The following is a 27,001-nucleotide window of genomic DNA, read 5'->3' as shown; positions in this document are numbered from 1 at the left end:
CAACGACTCGAGCGCGCGCTCCGTGCAGGCCGGCGCAGGCGACCCCGTAGCGCAAGGGAGGGCGGGAAAGGAAGGGGCGGGGATGCAGGGGCGAATCTATAAAGGGCGTCATTCGGCCAGTTCTCTCCTCAGAAGCGCCGAGAGCGCGGCCGGGACGGTTGGAGAAGAAGGCGGCTCCCGGAAGGGGGAGAGACAAACTGCCGTAACCTCTGCCGTTCAGGAGTCTGGTTACTTATTTATTCGTTACCCTTTTTCTTCTTCCTCCCCCCCGAAACCTTTTCCTTACCCCCCCTTCTTTTTTTTCCTTTTTGGGAGACGGAAAATCTCCGGAAAGGGGGAGGAGAGCTCCTTTCGCTCCTTTTTCACTTCCCCGCCTCCTTCCCTCCCCCACCTTTCCCTCCTCCGGCTTTTTCCTCCCAACTCGGGGAGGTCCTTCCCGGTGGCCGCCCCGACGGGGTCTGAGCACCTAGGCGGAGGCGGCGCAGGGTTTTTGTAGAGAGGTTTGCGCCTGCGCAGCGCGCCGGCCTCCGCGATGCACGGGGGTGGCCCCCCCTCCGGGGACAGCGCATGCCCGCTGCGCACCATCAAGCGAGTGCAGTTCGGAGTCCTCAGTCCGGATGAACTGGTAAGCGGCCCTGCCCTCCCTCTGCTCCCTGCCGCGGCGCCGGCGGGGCCCGACCGTGGCCGCCAGGGTGACGGGCCGCCGGAGCCGAGTGTCGCGAGGGTGTGAGCGAGCTCGGCGCTGTGTCCGGGCCGGGGACCGGGCCGCAGCCGGGGGTGGGGGGAGATCGGGGCACCGACGCCGAACAAGAGCGGATGAATCCTGGGGGTGTATGGGGGGGCGCTTTGCAAGTGCGGCTGCGAAGCGAGACCCCAGATTCCTTATCCCCCCTCCCCCTTCCACAACTACTCATTGAACGCCTGCTGTGTGGTAGACACGGCAGACGCCAGGGTTGCAGAGCTGGACGAGACGCAGGAGGACTCTGCCTCCTGTGGGCACTGTCCGTGGCAAGGGAGGGGCAGGGGAGGCAGACAGTAAACGTACAAATAAAGGAGCAAAGAAGACAGTTCGGTTCATGGCAAGTGCTTTGAATGGAGCGAAGGGGAGTTACCGAGGTGCGAGGTGCGAGGCTCCTGTGGGCGGGGCGATGTCAGGGTCCGAGAAGCCCGCTCTGGGGAGGTGACATTACCTGGATGAAGAGGAGGCAGCCAGGCCTCTGGGCCACAGATCTTCGAACAAGAGCTTTTCAGACGGAGGAAACAGCAGGTACAAAGGGCCTGAGGGAGCCATGAACTTGGTATGTCCCAGGGGCTGGAAGAAGTGCCAGTGTGACTCGGGTTCAGACGGGTGAGGAGAGTTATCGAAATGGGCTGGAGAAGCACGAGACTGGGCAGGCCCAGGGGGGATGTTGTAAGTCATGGTAAGGAATCTGAGTTTAATTCTGTTTTTAATAGGAAGCCTTTGGAGAATTATAAGCCAAAGAGTGACATCAAATTTACATTAAAAAAAAAAAAAAAAAAGACCGCAAACTACTAGTACTTTGGTTGCCCTGTGAAGAGCCAATTGCGGGGGAGGGCTAAGGAAGAGAGTGGGAGAGATCTGGGAGGAGGGTGGTTCTGGGGGAGAGCTGTTGGTGACTTGGACTCCTTTGTGGAGTGAACCGGAGGGAGCCAAGTGGCTGGAGAGAATGGTGTTGAATGGCCATCTTCGTGGATGGAGACAGTTTTGCTGGAGGATAAGGCACAGCTGCGTGAAAGTTATGTCAGGAGTTAGAACCTCGTAAGCTCACAGCATACCAAAGAATAAATTCTGGGTGGAGTTAAGCTTTAAATCTAAAAAGCAAAACTGGAAAGCACCAGCGAAATCTAGAAGGCTTGGGGGGGCTGATTCCAGGGGCAGAACCCCTTCATGGTAATGAATGAATTACAGGTAAATTTTACTGAATGCCTATCGTGTGCTAGGCACTGAGCCAAGCATTTTTTTCTTTTAAGATTTTAAATCTCTGCACCATAACATGGGGCCCAAACTCACAACACCGAGATCAAGAGCCACGTGCCCCTCTGACTGAGCCAGTCAGACGCCCCAGCATTTCATGTACGAGGAAGAGCAGGGCACATTTCACTATATGAAAATAAGAGCCACTTCTCTTTATCAGAGGCAGGGTGGACGTCTAAAAAACAGATCGGGAAACAGTATTTGCACTGTGATAGTCAAGGCTAGGTTCCTTAATATATAAGGAACACTTATAAATCAGTAAGAAAAGCACACACCTGCTAGACAAATAAAGGATACAAATAAGCAGCTCACAGAAGTAGTACAAATGGCCAATAAAAAATACTCAGTTTACTAATAAAAACGTGCAAATTAAAGTTTTTTTTCCTTTATCTGATTTTTCTCTGCTGGCAAAAGTATTGGGAAATAGGCATGCTTATACATTGTTGGTAGAAGAGCCCTTTTGGAGGACAGTCTTGACAGTTTTATCAGTTGTTTGGTGCGTATTCCTTGGTCCAGTGTTACCAGTTCTGAAATTTTATCCTTAAATAAAAAACTCTGAATTTCTGCTCTCGAGCATGCCCTTCCGCAGGTCTTGTCTGGTTCAGCAAGCACACAGTGGCCATACCATGCATCCACTTAAACTCAGGCCAAAAACCTAAAAGCCATCTTTGATTCTTCTCCTCACAACTTGCACTTGGTCCATCTGCCAGTCTGTCTGCTCTGCCTTTCAAAGTGTGCCTGGAATCCGGCCATTTATGACCATCTCCATCTGGACCAACATGTCCCACCTTTCCCATGGAATACTGTAGTGGCCCTACCCCTACGGTTCCTGCCGCAGTTTGCCGAGCAGCTGGGGAGCTCTTTTCATCATGTCTCTCCCCTGCATGGACTCCCTTCCGGAGGATCCAGACTGCTTACTCTGAACTGTATTGAGGTCCTGGCTTATCTGGCCCCCGCCCACCTCTCCAGCTCATTACCAAACTCCCCTTTGGGTCTTCTTTAACCACACTGACCTGCCTGTTCTTCCAACACTCCGAGTTCATTCCTGCCTCAAGGATTTGATTATTCACTGCTCCTGCTGCATTAGAACAACATTGCCTAGGCCTACCCAGGCTTATTCCTGTACATCCATATATTCTCTGTTCAGGTGTCATATTGTTGAGACAGCTTTCCTGACCACTCTGTTTAAATAGCGTCCCCACTGCATCCTCTAACCCCTGGTCTTTAAGTAATCTCTGCACCCCATGTGGGCTCGAACTTACAACCCAGAGATCAGCAGTTGCATGCTCTTCTGACTGAGCCAGCAGGGTGACCTCTAACCCTGGTCTTGACTTTATTTTACTGCGTAGCTTGCCACTCTCTGAAAGGATTCGTTTTTCTGTTTCTTGCTCCCTCAGGAGAATGTAAATTTCATGAGGGACCCTGTATTCACCTCTATAATTCCAGCATCTCAGAGTGTGCCTGGCAATATAATCGTGGTGTAATGAGAATGAGTTAAATTAATGAGTGAATGAAGTAATTGGAAAGGACACAAAAATACGTGTAGAAGGGTTTTTATCACAACATTGTTTGGAAATGATGTTGTTTGAAATTATAAATTGCCTACATACTTGCTAATAGGAATTCTATGGAGCTCACTCGGGGTGTGTTCTTGGACTAGAACAAGATCTTCCCAGCAGACTAAATCCCCTGTTCCCAGACTCTGCTGAGCCACTGGCGGCAAGCTCTCAGGGGCCCAGGGAGAGGTTTTAAATTTCCAAGAGAAGTACCAGAAGATCAGCTGTGCGTCTGATGTCCTGGGAACTAGGAGTTCCTGGTAGTTGCCTTTCAACATTAGATGGCGCCAAATCCCTTTCAGTGACGTCATATCTTGGGGAAGCTGGGTTTTTAGCAGTTACCAAATACAGGCCAAAAAAAATCAACGTGGGACGCCTGGGTGGCTCAGTCGGTTAAGCGTCTGCCTTTGGCTCAGGTCATGATCCCAGGGTCCTGGGATTGAGTCCCACATCTGCAAGGAGCCTGCTTCTCCCTCTGCCTGCCTCTCTCTCTCTCTCTCTCTCTCTCTCATAAATAAAATCTTAAAAAAAAAAAAAAAAAAACGTAGAGCAAGAAAGAAGGGTGGTGCTGTCCAGTCTGATCCCAAGATCTGCCAGGTTGTACAGGGCCCGACAGGTGTCAGAAGTACGTCATTGTGGTTATTTGGGAAATTAAAAAAAAAAAATTTGGGGGGGGGGCACCTGGGTGGCTCAGTTGGTTAAGCGACTGCCTTCGGCTCAGGTCATGATCCTGGAGTCCCAGGATCGAGTCCCACATCGGGCTCCCTGCTCAGCGGGGAGTCTGCTTCTCCCTCTGACCCTCTTCCCTCTCGTGCTCTCTGTCTCTCACTCACTCTCTCTCAAATAAATAAATAAAATCTTAAAAAAAAATTTTTTTAATATATTGGAATCTTTTTCATTTATGTGTGTTTTTTTAAATGGCTATGAAGTTGGTAGGACATAGGTATTTATTAAGTTGTTTGGCCCTGGGTACTTTTTTCTTTTAATTTTTTTTTTAAAGATTTTTATTTATTTGACAGAGAGACACAGAGAGGGAACACAGGCAGGGGGAGTGGGAGAGGGAGAAGCAGACTTTTCCGCAGAGCAGGGAGCCCGATGCAGGGCTCGATCCCAGAACCCTGGGATCATGACCTGAGCCAAAGGCAGACGCTTAACGACTGAGCCACCCAGGCGCCCCGGCCCTGGGTACTTACTAAGGGGGTCTCTTTGGGCCCAGGGAGTGCTGCAAAAGTTGCTGATGCAGTGACTAAGAGCCCTGTGAACTGATGAAGTTCAGGGTTCTGAGAAATAAGTTACTGACCAGAATGCAGAGTGAGACCCTGTTGATGTAAAAATAAAAGGTGTTTGCATTTTATAAAACGTGTGGAAGCCTGGCTGTTCACAAAATAGAGGCCATCTCCGGTGTGCAGGGGGATAGGGGGCTTTGATTTTGCCCTGCATTGCTTGCAGTTGGTATAGTGCTCCTGTGTCTTGAGGGAATAACAGGTAGTTCCGCATTGGGTAGGAGGATTGGAGGGTAACGGGCCTCTTGTGGAACAGATGGTATTTAAGAGTAGAATGTTTTCCAGAAGTCTTGGGGAGGGGTGTGTGTCGAGGTACTGAGGGCTCTTGGAATTAGCTGCGAGATGGAGCTGTTGCCTTGGCCGTTGTAGTGGGTTTGGAAGTTGCAGAGTACTGAGGGAGAGGAAGCAAGGAGGGTTGGTGCTCGGGCTTTATGCAAAGCTGGTACAAAGCCAGCAGAGATGAGAGCTCAGTGACACTTGGAGAGGTTGACCCCTGTTCGTTAAAAACAACTGTGTACCATGAAAAACATCATTTTATTTATTTATACCCCAGTTCATTCCAAGAAGGATTTAAAACAGTAATATGCTTATAGATGTGTGCTATATCAGTGGATCAGACGCTTATTCTTGTCTTCGGATTATATGTAATCAAGGGAGGGATTTCCTGCACATGCAGCAAGTGTTTACTGGTGCTGTGGTAGGCACTGACACAAAGTGAAATGAAACCTGATCCTTCCCTCTCTCCTTGTGTCTCTGTCAAGTAAATAAAATCTTAAAAAATAAATAAATAAATTTCCACCTAGAAAAGTACTAGACATTTGAGAAAAAAAAAAGGATTGCAATCCAATGGGAGAGACAGATGAGTAAACAGGTAATGACAGTGGGGCTGAGAACCCTGCCGGAGTGTGGGATGAGGCTAGGGAGGCCCTCCGTGGCCATTGCAGAGAGGTGACATTTGAATTGGGACTTAAAGAATGTAAAGTTTCCCGGAAAGGGGGGCGTGTGAAGGAACTTTGAGAGCTCTCTTGCAGTTGGAGCATAAATGGGGGGGTGGAAGCAGAATGTGGGCCTGCATCCGTAAGAGTGGGTTGAAGCCCAGTTCCAAGGACCATGTATGTTTTTCTAAAGGCAGAGAAAAAAAGGTGTTTTTGATTATTTATTTATTAGAGAGAGAGAGTGCGCACGCATAGGGTAGAGGCAGAGGGAGAAGCAGATTCCCCACTGAGCAGGGAGCTTGAAGTGGGGCTCTATCCCAGGACCCTGAGATCATGACCTGAGCCGAAGGCAGATGCTTAACCGACTGAGCCACCCAGGTGCCCCAAGAGTTGTTGTTGTTTTTAAGATTCTATTTATTCATTTGAGACACAGAGATAGAGAGAGAGAGCATGAGCAGGGGGAGAAGCAGAGGGAGAGGGAGAAGCAGGCTCCCCGCTGAGCCAGAAGCCCGACTGGGGCTCCATCCCAAGACCCTGGGATCATGAACTGAGTCGAAGGCAGACGCTTAACCATCTGAGCCACCCAGGTGCCCCAGGTTTTTGTTTTTTTAAGATGTTATTCTTAAGTAATCTCTACACCCAGCGTGTGGCTTGAACTCAAACCCCAAGGCCAAGTCGCATGCTCCACCCCTGAACCAGCCAGGTGCCCCTGAAGAAAACTAGTATTTACTGAGAATTTACAGCAGGCTTCTGTTCTGTAGCCTCAGGGGCACCCCTTGGGACCAGCCACCCCCTTGGGAGCCTAACCCTTACTGAGTGGGTGGTGAGAACCAGTGTTTGGAGGAAGGGTTGGGGACTAACGTAGTTTGTATATAATCCAAAATGACAGTTTGTTACCTTGTGGTAGGAAGATAGTCCAGAACATTCCGGGACAGCCCCGGGACCTATCTCAATACCTGGAAGCAGAATAGTCCTTAGCAGGTGGGTGGTTTGGTGAGCATGGACTTGGAGCCCAGGGAGGTGCACGGTTTTGAGCATGATTTCCCCCAGCTCCCTCTCTAGTGACCTTTCTGGCAGCCAGATTCAGGCTTGCTTCTGCCTTCCTGTGTTTCAGTCAAGGGGAGCAAAGCCTTTCGTGTTTCTCAGAAGACACGATGCCGCTGATGGGATGCTGGCTTTGTGCATTCAGTCACCCCCGGCCCTGTCTTCCTGAGACTTCATCAGGTCGTCCTGATGAGCCTGTGGGTGTTCAGAACCTCTTGCATCAAGAGACCATTTGGTTTCTACTCAGCAGTGGCTAGTCAGTCCATTATGGGGGGATTACTGGCCTGACTGGCAGGGGACAGCCTTCTCTCTTTTTTCCGAGGTCTTTGATGGCACTTCCCTGCAGCCAAGGGCCCTAAGCAGTTGAGTTCAGTCTAACAAACATTCAGCAGCAGCCATGGGACCCAGGACGATAGAGAAATGCTGTCTGCCGAGAGATGCTTATAATCTTTGGGGAAGATGGAACCCCCAATAGATGATTTCATTGCACTGTGAGATGTGCTGTGATAGAGGGGTTATGGAAGCACAGAGGAGGCTCTGGAAACGCTTTCTGGAAGAAGCAGTGCCTGAGCTGAGTCTTTAAACAGCAGCTAGCCTTTGTGGGGAAGGGCCTTGCAGACGGAGCTAAGAGCACATACGAAGACCCGGTGATGGGGGACCACAGGGGATTCCGTTACTGATGTGAAAAAAGAAAGGAAAGTGGAAACGTCCTAAAACCCTTTTTGTAAGCTGTCCTCCTGAGTTTGGACGTCATTCTGAGCGCAAGAGGGTACGAAGATTAGATTTCCATTTTAGAAAGAGCACCCCAGCTATGTGGATGGGTGGGAGAGAGACAGGCTGGCTACCCAAAGAGCGCCCTGATGTGAGCCCCCGAGGAAAGGCCTGGCCCTGAGGCAGTGGTTGGAGGCATGGAGAAGATGGGCAAGGCTCAGAGACTGTTGAGGAGGCACAAACAGCCAGTGCGGGGGGCTGGGTGGGTGTTGTTCCTGAGCACCTGTCGTGTCCTGAGCTTAAGCAGGTACACGAGGTTACACAGTTCGTATGTGAAATAACCAGGATTGCAGACCAGAGGTCTCTGGCTCCAGCCCACGCTCAGTTAACTGGTTTATTTGTCAGAGAGAGAGCACAAGCAGGTGGTGACAGAGAGAAGCACACTCCCCGCCTAGCAGGGAGAACAATGCAGGGCTCCATCCCAGGACTCTGAGATCACTACCTGAGACGAAGGTAGACGCTCAATCAGGGGAGCCACCCGGGTGCCCCTTGATTCAGTAGATAGTTTAATACGTGAATCCAGGGGCGCCTGGGTGGCTCAGTCGTTAAGCGTCTGCCTTCGGCTCAGGTCATGATCCCAAGGTCCTGGGATCGAGCCCCGCATCAGGCTCCCCGCTTGGCGGGAAGCCTGCTTCTCCCTCTGCCACTCCCCCTGCTTGTGTTCCCTCTCTTGCTGTGTCTCTCTCTGTCAAATAAATAAATAAAAATCTTAAAAAAATAAAAATACGTGAATCCAAAGTTCAGAAGAAAGGGGAGGCCTGGAGGCAAAGATTCGGGCATCTTCGGGATAGAGAGTGAGCATCAGGGGACTGCCTCCAGGGTGTGGATGAGCTAAAACCCAGGGGCGGAGCGGACTCTGAGGAGCGGATGGACGGAGGCAGAAGAGCCAAGGAGGAGATAAAGTGGAAGGGCAGAGCTTTGGTGCAGTGGCCCGTCCACTGTGTGTCTCAGGCCCACGGGCTCAGACTGGGAAGGGCTCACCCTGGGGCAGGCTCACACTGGGACAGGCTCACACTGGGGTGGTCTGCGGGATTTGGCAGAGCGCTGCTCCTCCTTGGTCTGTGGGGAGTGGTTTCAGGGCAGAGGGAAGCGGATGCCTGCAGAGCGCTGATTGGAGCTCCCTTCCCTTTGTGTGATGCTGTGGAAACAGCGCACCCGCGATCCTGGCTCTGCTGCTTTCTAGCTGCCTGTCTTTGGGCCTCTGGTGTCGTCATCTGTGAAATGGGCACAGTGATGCGTATTTTATCAGTTAACTGTGAAGAGCAGATGAATCAGCTAGCGCTGCACCGGGCACCCAGCAGCCGAGTCCCAGGGTTGCAAGGGTTGTGTCTATGCTGCAGCTGAGAACAGCGGGATGGGTGTGTGTTGGGCCCAGAGAGGGTTGGGTTTGAGTCCTGCTGGCTCCCCGAGGTGGAGGCCTTGGACAAGTCACTTCACACAGGAAGGTCCTGAGCAACAGGACCTCATTCCTAGAAGGTGAGTGGATCGGCTTAGAGAAACAAGGTGCACGGAGTGCGGTTGGCGCCCGGCATGAAGGTGACACACTGGTCAAAGCTTGTATTAAGTTTTAAGTTCCTCCCTCTGGAAATTTAGTGGGTCAGACCCAGCTAATGCCAAAGTCTTTGGTTTTCAGTGCGAAAACTAAAGGTTTTCTCAGCTCACGTCTCGCCCATACCTGCTTCTGAGCTCCTCGGTCTCCCGCTCCCTCCCCCAGGGGGTCCCTCAAGTCTGGATTCCACCTTCAGTTCTGCCTCCATGTCCTGGGGCTCTGGGGTGCCCTTCTGCTCCAGCATCTGCCTCCCTCATCTTATCCTGGGATTTCCATCTGAGCAAGGATGGGCTCTGGCTGCTGGGCCCTCGGGAAGGAGGAGGTGACGGGGATGGGGGCAAACTGGCAGGCTTGAGGAGCTGAAGCTAGGGGACCAGGTGTGTCTTGGTGGGCTGCAGCACCGTCCCCTGCCAGGGACCAGAGTCGGGGCCTGATCAGCCTTGGAAGAAGCAAGGCATTGATTTTTTTTTTTTTTCCCTTGAAACAACTTGCTGCTTTTTGTGGTTAAGTCCTGTGGATGTCTGTGACCTAGATTGACCCAGAGGGGCGTGTGGATTTGAGTCCAAGAGGCAGGTGGCTTGTATAGAGGTCAGGGTCGGCCGCATGCAAGTCTGAGTGCCTTTCCCGCCAGGATAGGAAGTAGGACCCCCGATACTCGGTGCCAGCACTCTCACAGCGGACCCACTCCCGCGCTGTGCCCCTTTGAGGCCTTCGTATGTGAAGGCTGGAAGCTAGAAACCCTATTTAGTCGTTATTGGCCTTTTTTTCTGTAGAAACGGATGTCTGTGACCGAGGGCGGCATCAAATACCCCGAGACGACGGAGGGGGGCCGCCCCAAGCTTGGGGGGCTGATGGACCCAAGGCAGGGTGTGATCGAGCGGACCGGCCGCTGCCAGACCTGTGCAGGTGAGTGCTGGGGGGGCTGGCACAGGGTCCCCATGGTAGCGAGGGGGGCTTGGGTGCTTGAACACCAGGCCTGGGGGCGGACCTCTGGGGACCTAGGCTCTGAGTTGCGAGCTGGGTCGATGTGTGAGGTGTGTCCCCCTGCAGGAAATATGACAGAGTGTCCTGGCCACTTCGGCCACATTGAGCTGGCCAAACCTGTGTTTCACGTGGGCTTCCTAGTGAAGACCATGAAAGTGTTGCGCTGCGTCTGCTTCTTCTGCTCCAAGCTGCTCGTGGACTCTGTGAGTGGGCGTGGGCCCTGGCCTGAGGGAGGGGCACCTTCGTTGGGGGCGACGGAGGAGCGGGCCACCTGACCCTGCTTTGCTCTATCTCCAGAACAACCCAAAAATCAAGGACATCCTGGCCAAGTCAAAGGGGCAGCCCAAGAAGCGGCTGACACACGTGTACGACCTGTGCAAGGGCAAGAACATCTGCGAGGGTGGGGAGGAGATGGACAACAAGTTCGGAGTGGAGCAGCCGGAGGGCGACGAGGATTTGACCAAAGAGAAGGTAGCCGACCCGTACTGCGGGGGGGGGTGGGGGGGGGCCGGCGGCAGGGTGGGCGGGGTCCCCGGGTTCTGACGGCCCCTCTGTCTCCGGAAGGGCCATGGCGGCTGTGGGCGGTACCAGCCCCGCATCCGGCGCTCGGGCCTGGAGCTGTACGCGGAGTGGAAGCACGTCAATGAGGACTCCCAGGAGAAGAAGATCCTGCTGAGTCCTGAGCGAGTGCACGAGATCTTCAAGCGCATCTCTGATGAGGAGTGTTTCGTGCTGGGCATGGAGCCCCGGTACGCGCGGCCCGAGTGGATGATCGTCACTGTGCTGCCCGTGCCCCCGCTCTCTGTGCGGCCTGCCGTGGTGATGCAGGGCTCTGCCCGCAACCAGGTCAGCGGCCCCTGGCCCCTGCCTGTACGCGGGGTGGCTGGCTGTCGGAGGGGAGGGAGCTCCCGGGGCTGGAGCGCGGGTGCCTGTGTCACCGTTCCACCTAGCAGCCGTGTGGCCTTGGTGGAGGCCCTTGACTTAGTTGAAGATCACGGAGGTGCTTCCGTGTGTGGGAGGTGAGAGACCAGGCCTGCTTGGCAGGCGCCGATCACCCAGTGGTGGCCGGCCTCTGACCGTGCGGACTTCCTGCCACAGGATGACCTGACTCACAAGCTGGCGGACATCGTGAAGATCAACAATCAGCTGCGGCGCAATGAGCAGAACGGCGCGGCGGCCCACGTCATTGCCGAGGACGTGAAGCTTCTCCAGTTCCATGTGGCCACCATGGTGGACAATGAGCTGCCTGGCTTGCCCCGCGTGAGTCCGCATGCCGCCGGCCCTGTACCGGAGCGGAAGGGGGCTGGGGGCCCGTGGCAGGCCTCCGAGCTCTGGAGCAGGGGCCCGTGCTGACCGTGGGGTGCCCCCCACCCCATGTTTCCTCACAGGCCATGCAGAAGTCTGGGCGCCCCCTCAAGTCCCTGAAGCAGCGGCTGAAGGGCAAGGAAGGCCGGGTCCGAGGAAACCTGATGGGCAAGCGGGTGGACTTTTCGGCCCGCACCGTCATCACCCCCGACCCCAACCTCTCCATCGACCAGGTCGGCGTGCCTCGCTCCATCGCCGCCAACATGACCTTTGCGGAGATCGTCACGCCCTTCAACATTGACAGGTGGGCTTGGCCTCAGGAGCTCTGCCTGGGGGGGTGGGCACGTGAGGGCACAGGCTTGGAGCTGGGGCTGAGAGCGCTTCCACCTGGGCCTCTGGGGTGAGGGTGGCAAGAGGGCTTCCGGGAGGCCTGTGCTCACCGCACCTCTGCCCTCCCCAGGCTCCAGGAGCTGGTGCGCAGGGGAAACAGCCAGTACCCAGGGGCCAAGTATATCATCCGGGACAATGGCGATCGTATCGACCTGCGTTTCCACCCCAAGCCCAGTGATCTTCACTTGCAGACCGGCTACAAGGCACGTAGCAGGCTAGGGCCTCTCTCCCTGCCCCGAGCAGGAGGCTCTGGAGCGGGGGCCGGCTGCAGGGGTCCTCTGAGACTGTCCTGTTCGTCAGGGTCCAGGCCTGGGGTGTCTCTAAAAGGCCACTGCCGTCCTCGGCAAGCTGTGGCTGCTGGCCACGGGCATCCAGTGGGGGGCAGGGTTGCACTAACCCAAGGGCAGCAACCTGGACACCGGCTTTACACGGCAGGGAAGGGAGATCCAGGGAGGAACAGAGCGGAAGGCTTCACGCACAGTCTCTGGGTTTTCTCCCGCCACGGAGGTCTCTGAGGCCGGTGGGTGCTGCGCCTTGTCCTCTCCTGATGTCTGGCCCGAAGGGGTAGATGATACGTGTTCTCCATGAAATCCTACCCTTCCATCGGTTTGTTTGCACCTGCAGAGCGTTTCAGGCCCACCGGCCTTTCCTTCTTAGTAAGCTCCCTCCTCCGAATCTGTCGCCTTCCTCCCTAGGTGGAACGGCACATGTGCGACGGCGACATCGTCATCTTCAATCGCCAGCCGACTTTGCACAAAATGTCTATGATGGGGCACCGGGTCCGCATCCTCCCCTGGTCTACTTTTCGTTTAAATCTGAGGTTGGTGCCCCGGCCGAGGGAGGCGGGTGCGGCCGGGCGGCTCCCTGATGCTTCCTTGTGGAGGCAACCTGAGCCCGGCCTCTTGGTCTCTGCAGTGTGACAACTCCGTACAACGCAGACTTTGACGGAGATGAGATGAACTTGCACCTGCCGCAGTCTCTGGAGACGCGGGCAGAGATCCAGGAGCTGGCCATGGTGCCGCGCATGATTGTCACCCCCCAGAGCAACCGCCCTGTCATGGGCATCGTGCAGGACACGCTCACGGCAGTGCGCAAATTCACGAAGAGAGATGTCTTCCTGGAGCGGGTGCGTGCTCCTGGGGAGGGGGCCCGGCTCGGCAGGTGCGGCCTGGGGCGGGGGTGGGGGGGTAGGAAGAGCAGCGACGTCTGCCTCAACCTGCCACACGCTGACCTGTGTGCGAGGCAGGAGAGGGAGGCAGTTGGGAAGGTCAGCGGCCAAAAAGAGCTTAGGGCTTTAGCTCCCCATTTGATATTTTATTTTATTTTGTTTTTTTTTCTCTATTTAATTCTTTTTTTTTTAAAGATTTCATTTTTTTGAAAAAGAGTGTACAAGTAAGGAAAGAAGCAGGCTTCCCGCCCGGCAGGAAGCCCGATGTGGGGCTCAATCCCAGGACCCCGGGATCATGATCCAAGCCGAAGGCAGACGCTTAACCGTCTGAGCCACCCAGGCGCCCTTCCGCATTTAATTCTTTAGAATGTCGTGTAATTTCAGCTACTTATAGGAAGTAAAGGTGAAAGGAAAAAATGATTTTTTTACGATTTTCTTTTCTACCTTTATCTTTGCTCGTTTCATAATATTTTTTTTTTAAAGAATTTATTTATTTGACGGAGTCACAGCGAGAGAGGGAACACAAGCAGGGGGAGTGGGAGAGGGAGAAGCAGGCTCCCCTCTGAGCAGGGAGCCCCATGCAGGGCTCGATCCTAGGACCCTAGGATTATGACCTGAGCTGAAGGCCGACTGTTAAGCGACTGAGCCACCCAGGTGCCTCTTTTTTTGTAATTGTTAAAAGTAATTTGTATTTCTTGTTCAAGAAAAGAAAAAACTCATTACGACCAGTCTCACGGTCATAATGAGTTTTTAATTAAAAGTTTGGAAAACACTTTACCTGGCGTCTCTGCCTCCCCAGTCTGGCTTTCCCCGTGGCCCCGTGACCTTCCCCAGTGAGGCCTGCAGTGCTGAAGTCTGGTGTCGCTCTTCCTCTCGCAGGGGGAGGTGATGAACCTCCTGATGTTCCTGTCCACGTGGGATGGGAAGGTGCCGCAGCCAGCCATCCTGAAGCCGCGGCCCCTGTGGACGGGCAAACAGATCTTCTCCCTCATCATACCAGGCCACATCAACTGCATCCGCACCCACAGCACCCATCCTGACGATGAGGACAGCGGTCCTTACAAACACATCTCTCCCGGGGACACCAAGGTAGGACCTGGCCTCTGCCTGGGTGGGGACGGGGTTTGGACAGGGGCGCCACCGCCCGGGCCTCGAGTGGGGTGCTTTGTGCCCAGGTGGTGGTGGAGAACGGGGAGCTGATCATGGGCATCCTGTGTAAGAAGTCTCTGGGCACGTCGGCTGGCTCGCTGGTCCACATCTCTTACCTGGAGATGGGTCATGATGTCACTCGCCTCTTCTACTCCAACATTCAGACCGTCATTAACAACTGGCTTCTCATCGAGGGTGAGCGGAGGGCTGTAGCGAGCTCACTCCTTGAATCCTGACTCTTCCTCTTCTTACTGTTCTCGTTTTTCTTCCGTCCTTTGATTGTTTCTCCTTGGATTTGGGGTCCCTCCGCCAGTTCTCTTGGCTGTGATTCCATTCCAGGGTTTGGGGGTGCCTAAAGAGGGTGTTGGTGATGTTTCTCCTTTCCCTAGGTCATACCATTGGCATTGGGGACTCCATCGCTGACTCTAAGACCTACCAGGACATTCAGAACACCATTAAGAAGGCCAAGCAGGATGTGATAGAGGTGAGCGGGAAGGCCAGGCCAAGACTGAGTGACAGGTGCTCGGAGACGTTGAAGGGAATGTCGGCGACAGCAGAGCAGTTGTGAGGGAAGGGGGAGCAGAACAGGCCCCGAGCGCTGCTGCTTCCCTTGCACCCAGGTTATCGAGAAGGCTCATAACAATGAGCTGGAGCCCACCCCGGGAAACACTCTGCGGCAGACCTTTGAGAACCAGGTAAACCGCATTCTCAACGACGCCCGAGACAAGACCGGTTCCTCTGCCCAGAAGTCCCTGTCTGAGTACAACAACTTCAAGTCCATGGTGGTGTCTGGGGCCAAAGGCTCCAAGATCAACATCTCCCAGGTGCGGAGCCCGGTCCTTCCAGATGTGGGCTGCAGAGAAGGCCGGGAACACGGGGGAAGGGGTGTCTGAGGGGAACGTGCTGGGAACGCTGACTGCTAATGCAAAGGGAGTCTGGTGCACCCCACTTTTCGGTCCCCAGGTTATTGCTGTCGTCGGGCAGCAGAACGTGGAAGGGAAACGGATCCCGTTTGGATTCAAGCACCGGACCCTGCCTCATTTCATCAAGGACGACTATGGGCCCGAGAGCCGAGGTTTTGTGGAGAACTCCTACCTGGCCGGCCTCACGCCCACCGAGTTCTTCTTCCACGCCATGGGGGGTCGCGAGGGCCTCATTGACACGGCCGTCAAGACTGCCGAGACTGGTGAGGCCTTTGGGGCCCCCAGGGAGGCAGTGGGGGTTCTTGGGCTAAAGCCTCCCGTTCCCAGGCCAGTGATTTTGTCTCTTGCGGAAAGAATAGCAGCTGAAGCTCAGAAGCTGGGCTGGCGCTCCCTGGTGCGGGGGGACAGGGCCTCGAGGTCTCTCTGGCGACCTGTCCCCTGGGGGCTGGTTCCTGGGGGACTCTTCTAGGCCCTGGTTCCAGCTGGTGGTGGGCGTGGCTTTCATGGGGCAGCTTCAGGGGCCAGGGGGCTGCTAGCTGTCTCTTCTGAGGTTCAGGTTGGGTGAAGGCCCCGGAGCGGCTGGCGAGGCTGTCCTGAGATCAGGCTCTTTGGGCGTCGGCGTCCTCCTTCTGCCCTCGGGCCCATATCCAGTCCCCTCCTTGTAGGGTACATCCAGCGGCGACTCATCAAGTCCATGGAGTCGGTGATGGTGAAGTACGACGCCACCGTGCGCAACTCCATCAACCAAGTGGTGCAGCTACGGTATGGTGAGGACGGCCTGGCCGGCGAGAGCGTCGAGTTCCAGAACCTGGCTACCCTGAAGCCATCCAACAAGGCTTTTGAGAAGAAGTGAGGAGGCTGCGGCGGGTGGTTCTCGCCCTTGGGGCTCATGACCAGCCTCCTAGGGCTCCTCTCCCTGCAGGCAGAGAGACCGCTTGCCCACAGCGTGCCTTGCAGTCACCCTTACTTCTTAGAGCCCTTTCCCGATCTTGGGGATAGCAGCTGCGTTGCGGGGGGAGCAGACCTGAGACCCAGCCCACCCTGTCCCCAGTGACGGTACAAGCAAGGTCAGGCGGGCTGGCCCGAGCTCAGGTCCTGTTGGCAGTCCTGGGGCCTAGACCTTGAATTTCTCTGCCCCAGACGCTTGGCTCCAAAACCCCGTTCTGCAAGCCATGCAGCTCAGGGAGCGTGTCCACCTGCCCCTTGACAAGTCCCCTCCTGCTGCCTGCAGGTTCCGCTTCGACTACACCAACGAGAGGGCCCTGCGGCGCACTCTGCAGGAAGACCTGGTGAAGGACGTGCTGAGCAACGCGCACATTCAGAACGAGCTGGAGCGGGAATTTGAGCGGATGCGTGAGGACCGGGAGGTGCTCAGGGTCATCTTCCCAACTGGTGACAGCAAGGTGCGTGTGGGCAGGAAGTCGGGGCCGGGGAGCTGCTGCCGGTGCGTGGCTGTGCCCGACTCGTGACCCCCACCCCCTGCTGCCCCTCCTCAGGTGGTCCTCCCCTGTAACCTGCTGCGCATGATCTGGAACGCTCAGAAAATCTTCCACATCAACCCCCGCCTGCCCTCCGACCTGCACCCCATCAAGGTTGTAGAGGGTGAGTAGCTTCTTGGGGACCCCCGGGCCAGGCTGGGGGACCAGAGTGAGCTGGACCCTGGTCTACCATCTCTTGACCTCCTCTGGCCCCCAGGAGTCAAGGAATTGAGCAAGAAGCTGGTGATTGTGAACGGGGATGACCCTCTGAGCCGGCAAGCTCAGGAGAACGCCACGCTTCTCTTTAACATCCACCTGCGTTCCACACTCTGCTCCCGCCGCATGGCCGAGGAGTTCCGGCTCAGCGGGGAGGCCTTTGACTGGCTGCTCGGAGAGATCGAGTCCAAGTTCAACCAGGCCATTGTGAGTGGTGTTCTCATCTCAGCCTTGCTTTTCTCCCTTGACCTGTCGACTTGCCTGGGCTCTGAGCACAGGCTGCCTCTGTCTGCCGTCGCCTGGTAATGGCTCTCACTCGTGGAGAGGCCACACTGTGCAGGGTCCTATGCGTGGGGCTTCATGCTCCTTTAATCCCTAGCGGGCTCGAGATGACTCGAGCAGGGTGTCCCCATGTCACAGATGCAAACACTGGGCCTTGGAGAGATGGGGTGACTACTCCAGAACGGGCAGTCGTACCGGAAAGAAGCTGCGTGGCTGGGGTACGAGGTAGGAGGGTCATTCACTATTTTCTTAAAGTGCCTGCTGTGTACTGAACTCCAATTCCAGTAAGGAACTGGAGTGAGCGGGAAAGAGATTTAGAGATACTAGGATAGACCATCACTGTGTTTGAGTGAGGTTTTTACAGGGTAGTGGAAAGAGAGAAGCATTGTAATTATAGGCATGGCCCTGAATACATGTGATGTAAGTCCAGTTTTATAAATTAAATAATTAAAATGCGTTAGGGAATGCTACAGAATACGATTGAAAGAAAGGAGGCTTAAACGAGCGGAAGGACATCCTGTGTTCACAGATTACAAGGTTTGTGTTGCTAAATGGCGATAATCCCTGAAGTGATCTACAGACCCCACACTGTTCCGGCCAAATCCCAGCTCCCTTTTTATGCAGAAATTTATAAGCTGATTCTAAAATTCATATGGAAACGCAGGGGACCCAGAATAGCCAGACAGTTTTGAAAAAGAACAAGATTGGAGGACTCACACTTCCCGATTTCAGAACTCCCTGTAGAGCTACATTCTCAAGGTAGTGTGGTGCTCACGTAGGATGAGTGGAACTTGAGTTGATGGCTTGGAAATTGAACCCTCGTGTTTACAGTCATTGTATTTCTGACAAGGGTGCCAAGTCGATCGAACAAGGGAAAATAAGTTTTTTCAACAGTGGTGCTGGGGGGCACCTGGGTGGCTCAGTCTGTTAAGCATCCAACTCCTGGTTTCGGCTCAGGTCATGGTCTCATGGGTTATAAGATCGAGCCGCACATTGGTCTCCGCGCTCAGCAGGAGGGTCTGCTTGAGATGTCTTCTGCCCTTCCCCTGCGCGTGCTCAGTCTCTCTCTCTCAAGTAAATCTTTAAAAAATAATAGTGCTGGGACAACTGGACATCCACCTGCAAAAGATTGAAGTTGGATTTTTATCGTATGGAAGAATTACTTCAAAATGCATTAGAGATCTAAATATAAAAGCTCAAGCTGTAAAAGGTTCTAGAAAAAAACGTAAGAGTAAGTCTTCATAATCTTTGATTAGACAGTGGAGTCTTCAGTATGACACCAAAAGCGTGCGCTAAAGAGCACAAAACAAGACAGATGGGGCTTCATCCGAAGACAACCCAGAATGGGAGGAAAGATTTGCGAGTCATTCCACGCGTAAAGAATACATAAAGGACCGCTGCGAGTCAATAACGAAAAGAAGGCTGTCTAAGGGCCTGAGTAGACATTTCCCCCCAAAAATACGAAAGTGACCAGTAAACGCATGAGAAAAGTTGCTCAGTGTCATTGGCCGCCCAGGAAATGGAGCTGAAGCCCCATTGAGCCACTGCTTCGTGGCCCTCAAGTTTAGTATGGAAAGAGGCTGTGGGCAAGGCCACGGAGCAGTGGACACTCTGCTGGGCCACTGTTGCGAGTGGTGCGGCCACTGGGGGGTCCCTGGGGGTCATGGCCTGCTGTTCCTCTTAAGAGGAGACAGAGGTACCATTTGAACCAGCAAATGCTCTCCTAGGAATATGCCGGAGACTGGAAAGCGTGTGCAAGGAAAACTTGGCACACAGACGTCCACAGCCCCATCGTTCGTAATAGCCAAGCTGTGGAAACAGCCAAACGTCCGTCCGCTGATGGATGAGTAAACAAAACTGCCAAAGCCACACAAAGGAATGTTCTGTGGTAAAAGTAACGAGGTGCCAAGCCATAGCAAGACCGCGATGCCCGCCTGCAGAGGCCACGTACCCTAGGACTCTCATGGAAAGGTTAGATTTGATGGCATGTGGTCGTAGCCTCAGTAAAAATAAATTTCAGGGAGCTCCCCACTTGGAGCACTGAGGCGACATGAGAGTTCAGCCTGTAACTTTAGCACCACTCTAGAAGGTAGGATTTCAGATGGCCGAGTGCCTCCTTCCGGGCGTGCGGCACAGCAGGTGCAAACGTGTGAGTGTAAACTGAGGCAGAGGAAGGGGCGCGCGAATCTGAGTCGTCCCAACGCCGGTGTCGCTGCCCTGACTGCACCTTGTCGTCACTTACTGGAAGGGAGGTGTTTGCTTTTTCTGACGCCGGCTTTTCTTATTCCGTAGGCCCATCCCGGGGAGATGGTGGGCGCCCTGGCTGCACAGTCCCTTGGAGAACCTGCCACCCAGATGACCTTGAACACCTTTCATTATGCTGGTGTGTCTGCCAAGAATGTGACCCTGGGTGTGCCCCGCCTCAAGGAGCTCATCAACATTTCCAAGAAGCCAAAGACACCTTCGCTTACTGTCTTCCTGCTGGGCCAGTCCGCTCGAGATGCTGAGAGAGCCAAGGTAGGGGCTGGGCGGCTGGGCTTCCTGGTGGGAGGAAGAGGAGGAGAGCTCTGGCCCTTGAATGCATTCTCTCTACAGGAGGGTTTGGAAGGGCCTTTAGAGCCACCCACATGCCTGTGTCCCCAATCCCTCTTTGTCCCAGGACATTCTGTGCCGTCTGGAACATACGACATTGAGGAAGGTGACCGCCAACACAGCCATCTACTATGACCCCAATCCCCAGAGCACGGTGGTGGCAGAGGATCAGGAGTGGGTGAATGTCTACTACGAGATGCCTGACTTTGACGTGGCCCGGATCTCCCCCTGGCTTCTGCGGGTGGAGCTGGACCGGAAGCACATGACTGACCGGAAGCTGACCATGGAGCAGATTGCTGAGAAGATCAATGCCGGTAAGGCCGGGAGGGCCCAGCTCGGGAGTCCTGCCCGGGGCTCCCCGTCTGTCCCATCACCGCCCGCCGGTCCCCAGCGAGCCACCCACCCTTGCCGCTTCCATGGGCCTGCTCTGCTCCGGGGCGTCATGCACTTCTCCTCTCCTCCCTTTCCCTTCTCCCTGTTGCCCTCCTTCTAGAGGATTCTGGGAGGAGGAGGAGGGGAAGCCAGAAGAGAGTCCCGTCGCCGTTGTTCTCATGGCCCCTTCTCCCCACCAGGTTTCGGCGATGACTTGAACTGCATCTTTAACGACGATAACGCTGAGAAGCTGGTGCTCCGAATCCGCATCATGAACAGTGACGAAAACAAGATGCAAGAGGTAAAGGGGACCCAAGAGGAGACTAACGGTCGGCGGTAGGACGCTGGGGACCTTGTTTGCGACCAGAGGCGTTAGAGCAAAAGCAGCCTTGTCATGGAGGCTGGCTGTGATTTCCAAGACTTCTAGCAGCAAAAACATTTGAAAACTGAGGTAGCAGCCGTGTAGACCCAATGGGTGGTGTTGAAGTGGGGGAGGCCCTGCCCCCCCCCCCCGCCCTGAGGCTCCCGCCTGAGGGCAGAGGGCAGAGTTGGCGCATCCTGCAGAAGGTGGGGGACAGCCGCAGGCCCTGAGACAGGGCTGGACCAGTGACTCCACTCCTGGGCATGGCTCCTGAGAAAGTGCTCAACAGATGGGGTGCCTGGGGCACAAATAAAAACGCGGAGGTTGGTGTTGAACCTCAGAGAGTAGATCTGCAAATCGTGACAGGTCTCGACAGAGCAGAGGACAGCTCCTCACGCGAGCCCGGTGGGGCCAAAGCGGCGGCCTGGGCAGTACCCACGGGGCCAGGGTGAGCTGGGGGGCTGCTGCAGGCGCCGGCACGGCCCTTGGAGCGGGCGAGCGCACACGCCGAAATCGTGTTGGGACGGCGGGGTGCTGGTGCCTCCCCTTAGGTTTTTCTCAGGATCGCAAGAACGTGATAAAAAGTCACGTCAGAGGAACCAAGGAGGGCAGAGTCTGGGCCTGAGTTGACTGTTCAGTCCCTGGGGAGGCTGTGGTTCGGGGGGAGCCTGGGACGAGAGGAGGGTTCTAGGACTCTGGCCTCGCTCTCCGCGCAGGAGGAGGAGGTGGTGGACAAGATGGATGACGACGTGTTCCTGCGCTGCATCGAGTCCAACATGCTGACCGATATGACCCTGCAGGGCATCGAGCAGATCAGCAAGGTCAGCCCGCCCACCCCCCTGCGATGCAGCCCCCCCTGCCGCCCCTGTCCCCACTGGCCGAGCTCACGTCCCTCCCCTGCAGGTGTACATGCACCTGCCGCAGACGGACAACAAGAAGAAGATCATCATCACGGAGGATGGGGAGTTCAAGGCCCTGCAGGAGTGGATCCTGGAGACGGACGGTGTGAGCCTGATGCGGGTGCTGAGCGAGAAGGACGTGGACCCTGTGCGCACTACGTCCAATGACATCGTGGAGATCTTCACGGTGAGCCCCCAGAGCCCCACTGCCCCGCTCTCTTCCCGGATCCCCAGATGTCCGGCAAGCAGTGGCCCCGTGTGCTCTCTCTCGGCCTTTGCTCACTCGGATTTCTCCAAGCCCGAGTCCTCTGTTGGCCGTGGGCTGCCCCGACTCTCACTGACCCCCCCCCCCCCGCCCCTGTGCCAGGTGCTGGGCATCGAAGCTGTGCGGAAGGCTCTGGAGCGGGAACTGTACCACGTCATCTCCTTTGACGGCTCCTACGTCAATTACCGCCACTTGGCTCTGCTGTGTGACACCATGACCTGTCGTGGCCACTTGATGGCCATCACCCGACATGGGGTCAACCGCCAGGATACCGGCCCTCTCATGAAGTGCTCCTTTGAGGAAACGGTAAGGATGGCCCCGGGCAGGGTGGAAGGAGAGGGGGTGGGATGAGGGAGCGCTGCAGGAGGAAGGGGTGAGGCAGAGTGAAGGTGGGTGCTGGCCCGGCCGCCACCCTCGCCCCATCGGAGCTCGGGGTGTGGAGGTGTCTCACGGGCCCCCCCGCCCATCCGGTCGTCCAGGTGGACGTGCTGATGGAAGCAGCCGCCCACGGAGAGAGCGACCCCATGAAGGGGGTGTCGGAGAACATCATGTTGGGCCAGCTCGCCCCGGCCGGCACCGGCTGCTTCGACCTGCTGCTCGACGCAGAGAAGTGCAAGTACGGCATGGAGATCCCCACCAACATCCCCGGCTTGGGGGCCGCCGGACGTGAGTAGCAGGGCCTCCGCTGCCCAGACCTGAGGGGGGCATGGGGGGGGCGACCCCCGGGTGCGGTGCTCAGGAGTCCCCCTGCTTCTCTGCAGCTACTGGCATGTTCTTCGGCTCGGCGCCCAGTCCCATGGGAGGGATTTCTCCGGCCATGACGCCCTGGAACCAGGGCGCAACTCCAGCCTATGGCGCCTGGTCGCCCAGTGTTGGTGAGTGACGCCCCAAGAATAGGGCCCTCCAGGTCGCCAGAGGCGGGTGAGCTGCGGGGCTGAAGTGGCGCCAGGTCGGAGCGCGGGAGGCCGGGTGGCTCTGCGGACGGGGCTGGGCTCCGGCTCTGCCCTGGACTCCTGTTTCTCTCACCTGACAGGGAGCGGAATGACCCCGGGGGCAGCCGGCTTCTCCCCCAGCGCCGCCTCCGACGCCAGTGGCTTCAGCCCTGGGTACTCGCCTGCGTGGTCTCCCACGCCGGGCTCCCCGGGCTCCCCCGGCCCCTCCAGCCCGTACATCCCCTCACCAGGTGAGCTGTCCCTGCCGGTTGGGGCCAAGTTTCTTTCCTCCCCGACCCTCCCTTCGGGTGACTTTTCGCCACTTAACTCCTTCTGGCTTCTTTTCCACAGGTGGTGCAATGTCTCCTAGCTACTCCCCGACCTCACCTGCCTATGAGCCTCGCTCCCCGGGGGGCTATACCCCGCAGAGTCCCTCCTACTCCCCCACCTCGCCCTCCTACTCTCCCACCTCGCCCTCCTACTCTCCAACTAGTCCCAATTACAGCCCCACATCACCCAGCTACTCCCCGACCTCGCCCAGCTACTCTCCGACCTCGCCCAGCTACTCCCCGACCTCGCCCAGCTACTCCCCGACCTCGCCCAGCTACTCCCCGACTTCCCCAAGCTACTCGCCCACTTCTCCCAGCTACTCCCCGACCTCTCCCAGCTACTCCCCGACCTCTCCCAGCTACTCCCCCACCTCTCCCAGCTACTCGCCCACCTCGCCCAGCTACTCGCCCACATCGCCCAGCTACTCGCCCACGTCCCCAAGCTACTCCCCCACGTCCCCAAGCTACTCCCCGACATCCCCGAGCTACTCACCAACCAGCCCTAACTATTCTCCAACCAGTCCCAATTACACCCCGACGTCACCCAGCTATAGCCCGACATCACCCAGCTACTCCCCGACTAGTCCCAACTACACGCCCACGAGCCCTAACTATAGCCCGACCTCTCCAAGTTACTCTCCAACTTCACCCAGCTACTCCCCAACCTCACCAAGCTACTCCCCATCAAGCCCACGATACACACCACAGTCTCCAACCTATACCCCGAGCTCCCCCAGCTACAGCCCCAGCTCCCCCAGCTACAGCCCAACCTCGCCGAAGTACACCCCCACCAGTCCCTCCTACAGCCCCAGCTCCCCAGAGTACACCCCGACCTCCCCCAAGTACTCACCCACCAGCCCAAAATACTCACCCACCTCCCCCAAGTACTCGCCCACCAGCCCCACCTACTCACCCACCACCCCAAAATACTCCCCAACGTCTCCTACTTATTCGCCAACCTCTCCCGTCTATACCCCAACCTCCCCGAAGTACTCGCCCACCAGCCCCACCTACTCGCCCACCTCCCCCAAGTACTCGCCCACCAGCCCCACCTACTCGCCCACCTCCCCCAAAGGCTCTACCTACTCCCCCACTTCCCCTGGCTATTCCCCCACCAGCCCCACCTACAGCCTCACCAGTCCGGCCATCAGCCCGGACGACAGTGATGAGGAGAACTGAGGGTGCGTGAGGCGTGGGGCAGCCCAGGTGGTGCCCTTGTGGGGCGCAGGCCCCCAGCCCGCCTCCCTTGTACATAGCGCCTGTGACAAAGTTCCTCGTTGACGTTCTGGTCCCGTTTCCACTGGGGCTTCTTGTCTTGTTCTCCACTCGTGTTGTCTCAGAACCCACTCGCCTGGCTGTGGTGTTCTCCTTCCTACCCCACCCGCCCCAGGCCTGTCCCCAAATCGAGGCTCCCTCCTTGCCTGTGGCTTGATTGGGGGTAAAGGGTATTTTAACTTCTTAGGGGTAGTTCCTGCTCTGGGTTGTTATATCTGATCCTCGAGAAGAACAAAGCTAAAGCTGCCTTTTGTCTGTTATTTTATTTTTTGAAGTTTAAATAAAGTTTACTAATTTTGGCCAAAAGCGTGTCACATGGAGTGCTTAATTGGGGGGCAGGCACACCTAGGCTGTCCCCTGCCTAGTTAGTGACCCCTGCTGGGAGGCGGGCAAACCAAAGCAGACAGCTCTATTCTCTGAACAAGAACTTGCCACATACCACGTGTTGCTTTCTACCAGCTTTATGGTCCCACGGGGGTGGCCCTTGCCCTTCGTTAAGGCACTGTTGAACATAACAGCTTTTTAACCTCTTATCACCATACGGGATTTGGAAAAGTTCAGAAAGATCCACGTGCTGCAGAAGCAGAGACGTAACCACCCTTCACGCCGCCACCAGGAGGCACATTTTCTTCTGGTATTTTTCCTGCACGTTTCTCAAGTCCCTTCTAACCAGTTCTTGTTTTGGCGTCAAACCAACAACGAGAAGGTTCTGGATTCTGTAATATGTTTGAAAGCAGCTGTGAAAGGATTCGGGGATAATTTGTTGTTTTTGGCCACTCCATATTTTCTTTCATTAGTTTCCTGTTACTCTGCCTATCTGCTTTCTCCATTCTCTGCTAGGTATTTCTGCTTTACTTTGGGTGTTTTAATTTTTTAAATTGAAATATTTCAAAGAACAGTATAGAAAATGAAGCCCAAGATCTACTAACCTGATCACTGAGGTTATATAGATGCCATTTTGCCGTATTTAACCCCGATCTTAAATTGTTTTGACAGAGATGACTTGTTTTTATAAGGATATATGTTCATTATAAAAGATCCAAGCACCGCAGGAAGGAACAAATATCAAATCTTCCCAAATCTCACCCCCAAGAAACGAGCATCAACGTGGTGAACGCAATCCCAGACATCTCTTGCGTCGATCGCGTGGAACGGTAGGCTAGAAATTGTTTAAGAAGAATGGGTTTGCTTACATACAGTCTTGAGTTTGGGCCGCTAGGACGCTACCATAGACTGGCTTACCAACAGCAGGTATTTCTCACAGCTCTGGAAGCTGGAGAATCCAAGGTCAAGGCCACTGGCTTCTTGGTTCACAGATGGCCATCTCAGGAGTCCACAGGGCAAGAAGGGGTGAGGGAGCTCTCTGGGCTCCTCTCAGGACACTGATGCCATTCATGATGGCTCCACCCTCCTGACCTAAGCAGCTCCCCAAAGCCCCGCCTCCAAATACCATCACATTAGGGATTCATTTCCAGCACGGGAATTTGGGGGGAGACAAACAGTAAGTCCATAGCATGTACTTATGTAATAAATTCGACATTTTTTTTTTTTTAAGATTTTATTTATTTATTTTAGAGAGCGAAAGCACAGGCGGGGCAGCGGCCGAGGGAGAGGGAGAAGCAGACTCGCCGCTGCGCAGGGAGCCCGATGTGGGTCTTATGTGGGGGCTCGATCCCAGGACCCCGGGATCCTGACCTGAGCGGAAAGCAGACGCTTCACTGACGGAGCCACCCAGGCATCCCCTAAATTCAATAATTTTTAAGGAGAAAAAAATTAGGCAAATTAATCCATCTGCTGAATGTCATATGGCTGATATTTCCCCATGAGAAATATCCCTGACGGGTCCCTCAACATCAACATGCCTTATGAAAACCAAACAAATGAATACACGAAAAGCAGAGTCAGACCCCGTAGGTACGGAGACCAAAGCGGTGGCTGCCAGAGGGAGGGGGAGGTCCAGTCTTCCCCTAATGGAACGAATAGTCATGGGGATGAAAGGCACAGCGTAGGGGTCACACTCAGGGGTATCCTGATAGTGTCATGTGGTGGCAGGTTTCAGGTCATGATCCCAGGGTCCTGCGCTCGAGCCGCGCATCGGGCTCCCTGCTGGGCGGGAAGCTTTAGTTGTAGTTTTCTGCCGCATGTGGGGGGTAGAGATTACTTAAATAAATAAAACTTTAAAAAAGAGAGAGAGAGGACTCCATCCTTACACTATCCATTATTCTTTTCCAGTATCCTCCAAAAGTTTTATGGTTTGGGATTTCACATCTAGGTGAGTTTTAGTTCACTTAAAATTGACTCATTTGCTGGAAAGAAGTAGTTTCATTATTTTCCACATAAATAACCAATTATCCCAGCAAAATTTATGAAATGACTCATCCAGTTCAAATGCCCTTCTTGACCAAATCGTTTTCATACGTGTTTCCAAATGTTTCTAGGTTCTTCTGTTCCTTTGGTCTATTTTCTCTTCCTCTGTTACTACCACATTATATTATTATTATTACTATTATACTTACTTTTTTAGCGAGAGAACGCATGCGAGTGAGGGGTAGCAGCAGAGGGGGAGAGAGAGAGAGAATCTTGAGTAGATTCCATGCCCAGCGCAGAGCCCAACACAGGGCTCAATCTCATGACCCTGAGATCATGGCCCTAGCCAAAAAATCAAGAGTTGGCAGCCTTGACCGACTGAGCCACCCAGGCCCCCCTCTACCACATAATTTGTAATTGCTATGCTTTTTGTTATGTTTCAAATATCTGGTAAAGCAACATACCCCTCCTTGTTCTCCAACAATGTCTTGTCTGTTTTGGGCCCTTTGTTCTTCCATGAAATATTTCGATCTAGTCCATAAAAATAACCCATCAAAGATTTTTGTTAAAGTTTCATTAAGTCTATAGGATTAAATCTATAGGTCCCCACACTGAGCTTTACTATCCCCAAAACATGGCA

The 27,001-nt window shown here is 54.9% G+C and overlaps 1 protein-coding gene across 1 annotated transcript; it reads left to right on the top strand.

Moving 5' to 3' along the window:
• Window positions 1-139: 139 nt before the first annotated feature.
• POLR2A (RNA polymerase II subunit A) lies at window positions 140-24,360 on the top strand. Its single transcript, XM_028124873.2, has 29 exons — window positions 140-625; window positions 9,908-10,040; window positions 10,185-10,321; window positions 10,416-10,589; window positions 10,683-10,964; window positions 11,217-11,378; window positions 11,507-11,727; window positions 11,884-12,016; window positions 12,509-12,633; window positions 12,729-12,939; window positions 13,861-14,070; window positions 14,157-14,325; window positions 14,520-14,614; window positions 14,751-14,954; window positions 15,094-15,316; window positions 15,719-15,902; window positions 16,285-16,456; window positions 16,550-16,655; window positions 16,749-16,954; window positions 19,322-19,546; window positions 19,689-19,935; window positions 20,194-20,294; window positions 21,071-21,175; window positions 21,258-21,440; window positions 21,621-21,824; window positions 21,998-22,184; window positions 22,280-22,393; window positions 22,552-22,701; window positions 22,802-24,360. Exons 1-29 carry the CDS (start codon window positions 533-535, stop codon window positions 23,956-23,958), a joined length of 5,913 nt encoding a protein of 1,970 aa, XP_027980674.2. The 5' UTR covers window positions 140-532; the 3' UTR covers window positions 23,959-24,360.
• Window positions 24,361-27,001: the final 2,641 nt, after the last annotated feature.

The sequence above is a fragment of the Eumetopias jubatus genome, unplaced genomic scaffold (assembly GCF_037043125.1).
Source record: "Eumetopias jubatus isolate StellerSeaLion01/CBP00866 unplaced genomic scaffold, mEumJub1_p1.0 scaffold_10, whole genome shotgun sequence".
Lineage (NCBI taxonomy): Eukaryota > Metazoa > Chordata > Mammalia > Carnivora > Otariidae > Eumetopias > Eumetopias jubatus.
This window is presented reverse-complemented; position numbering and strand designations above follow the sequence as displayed.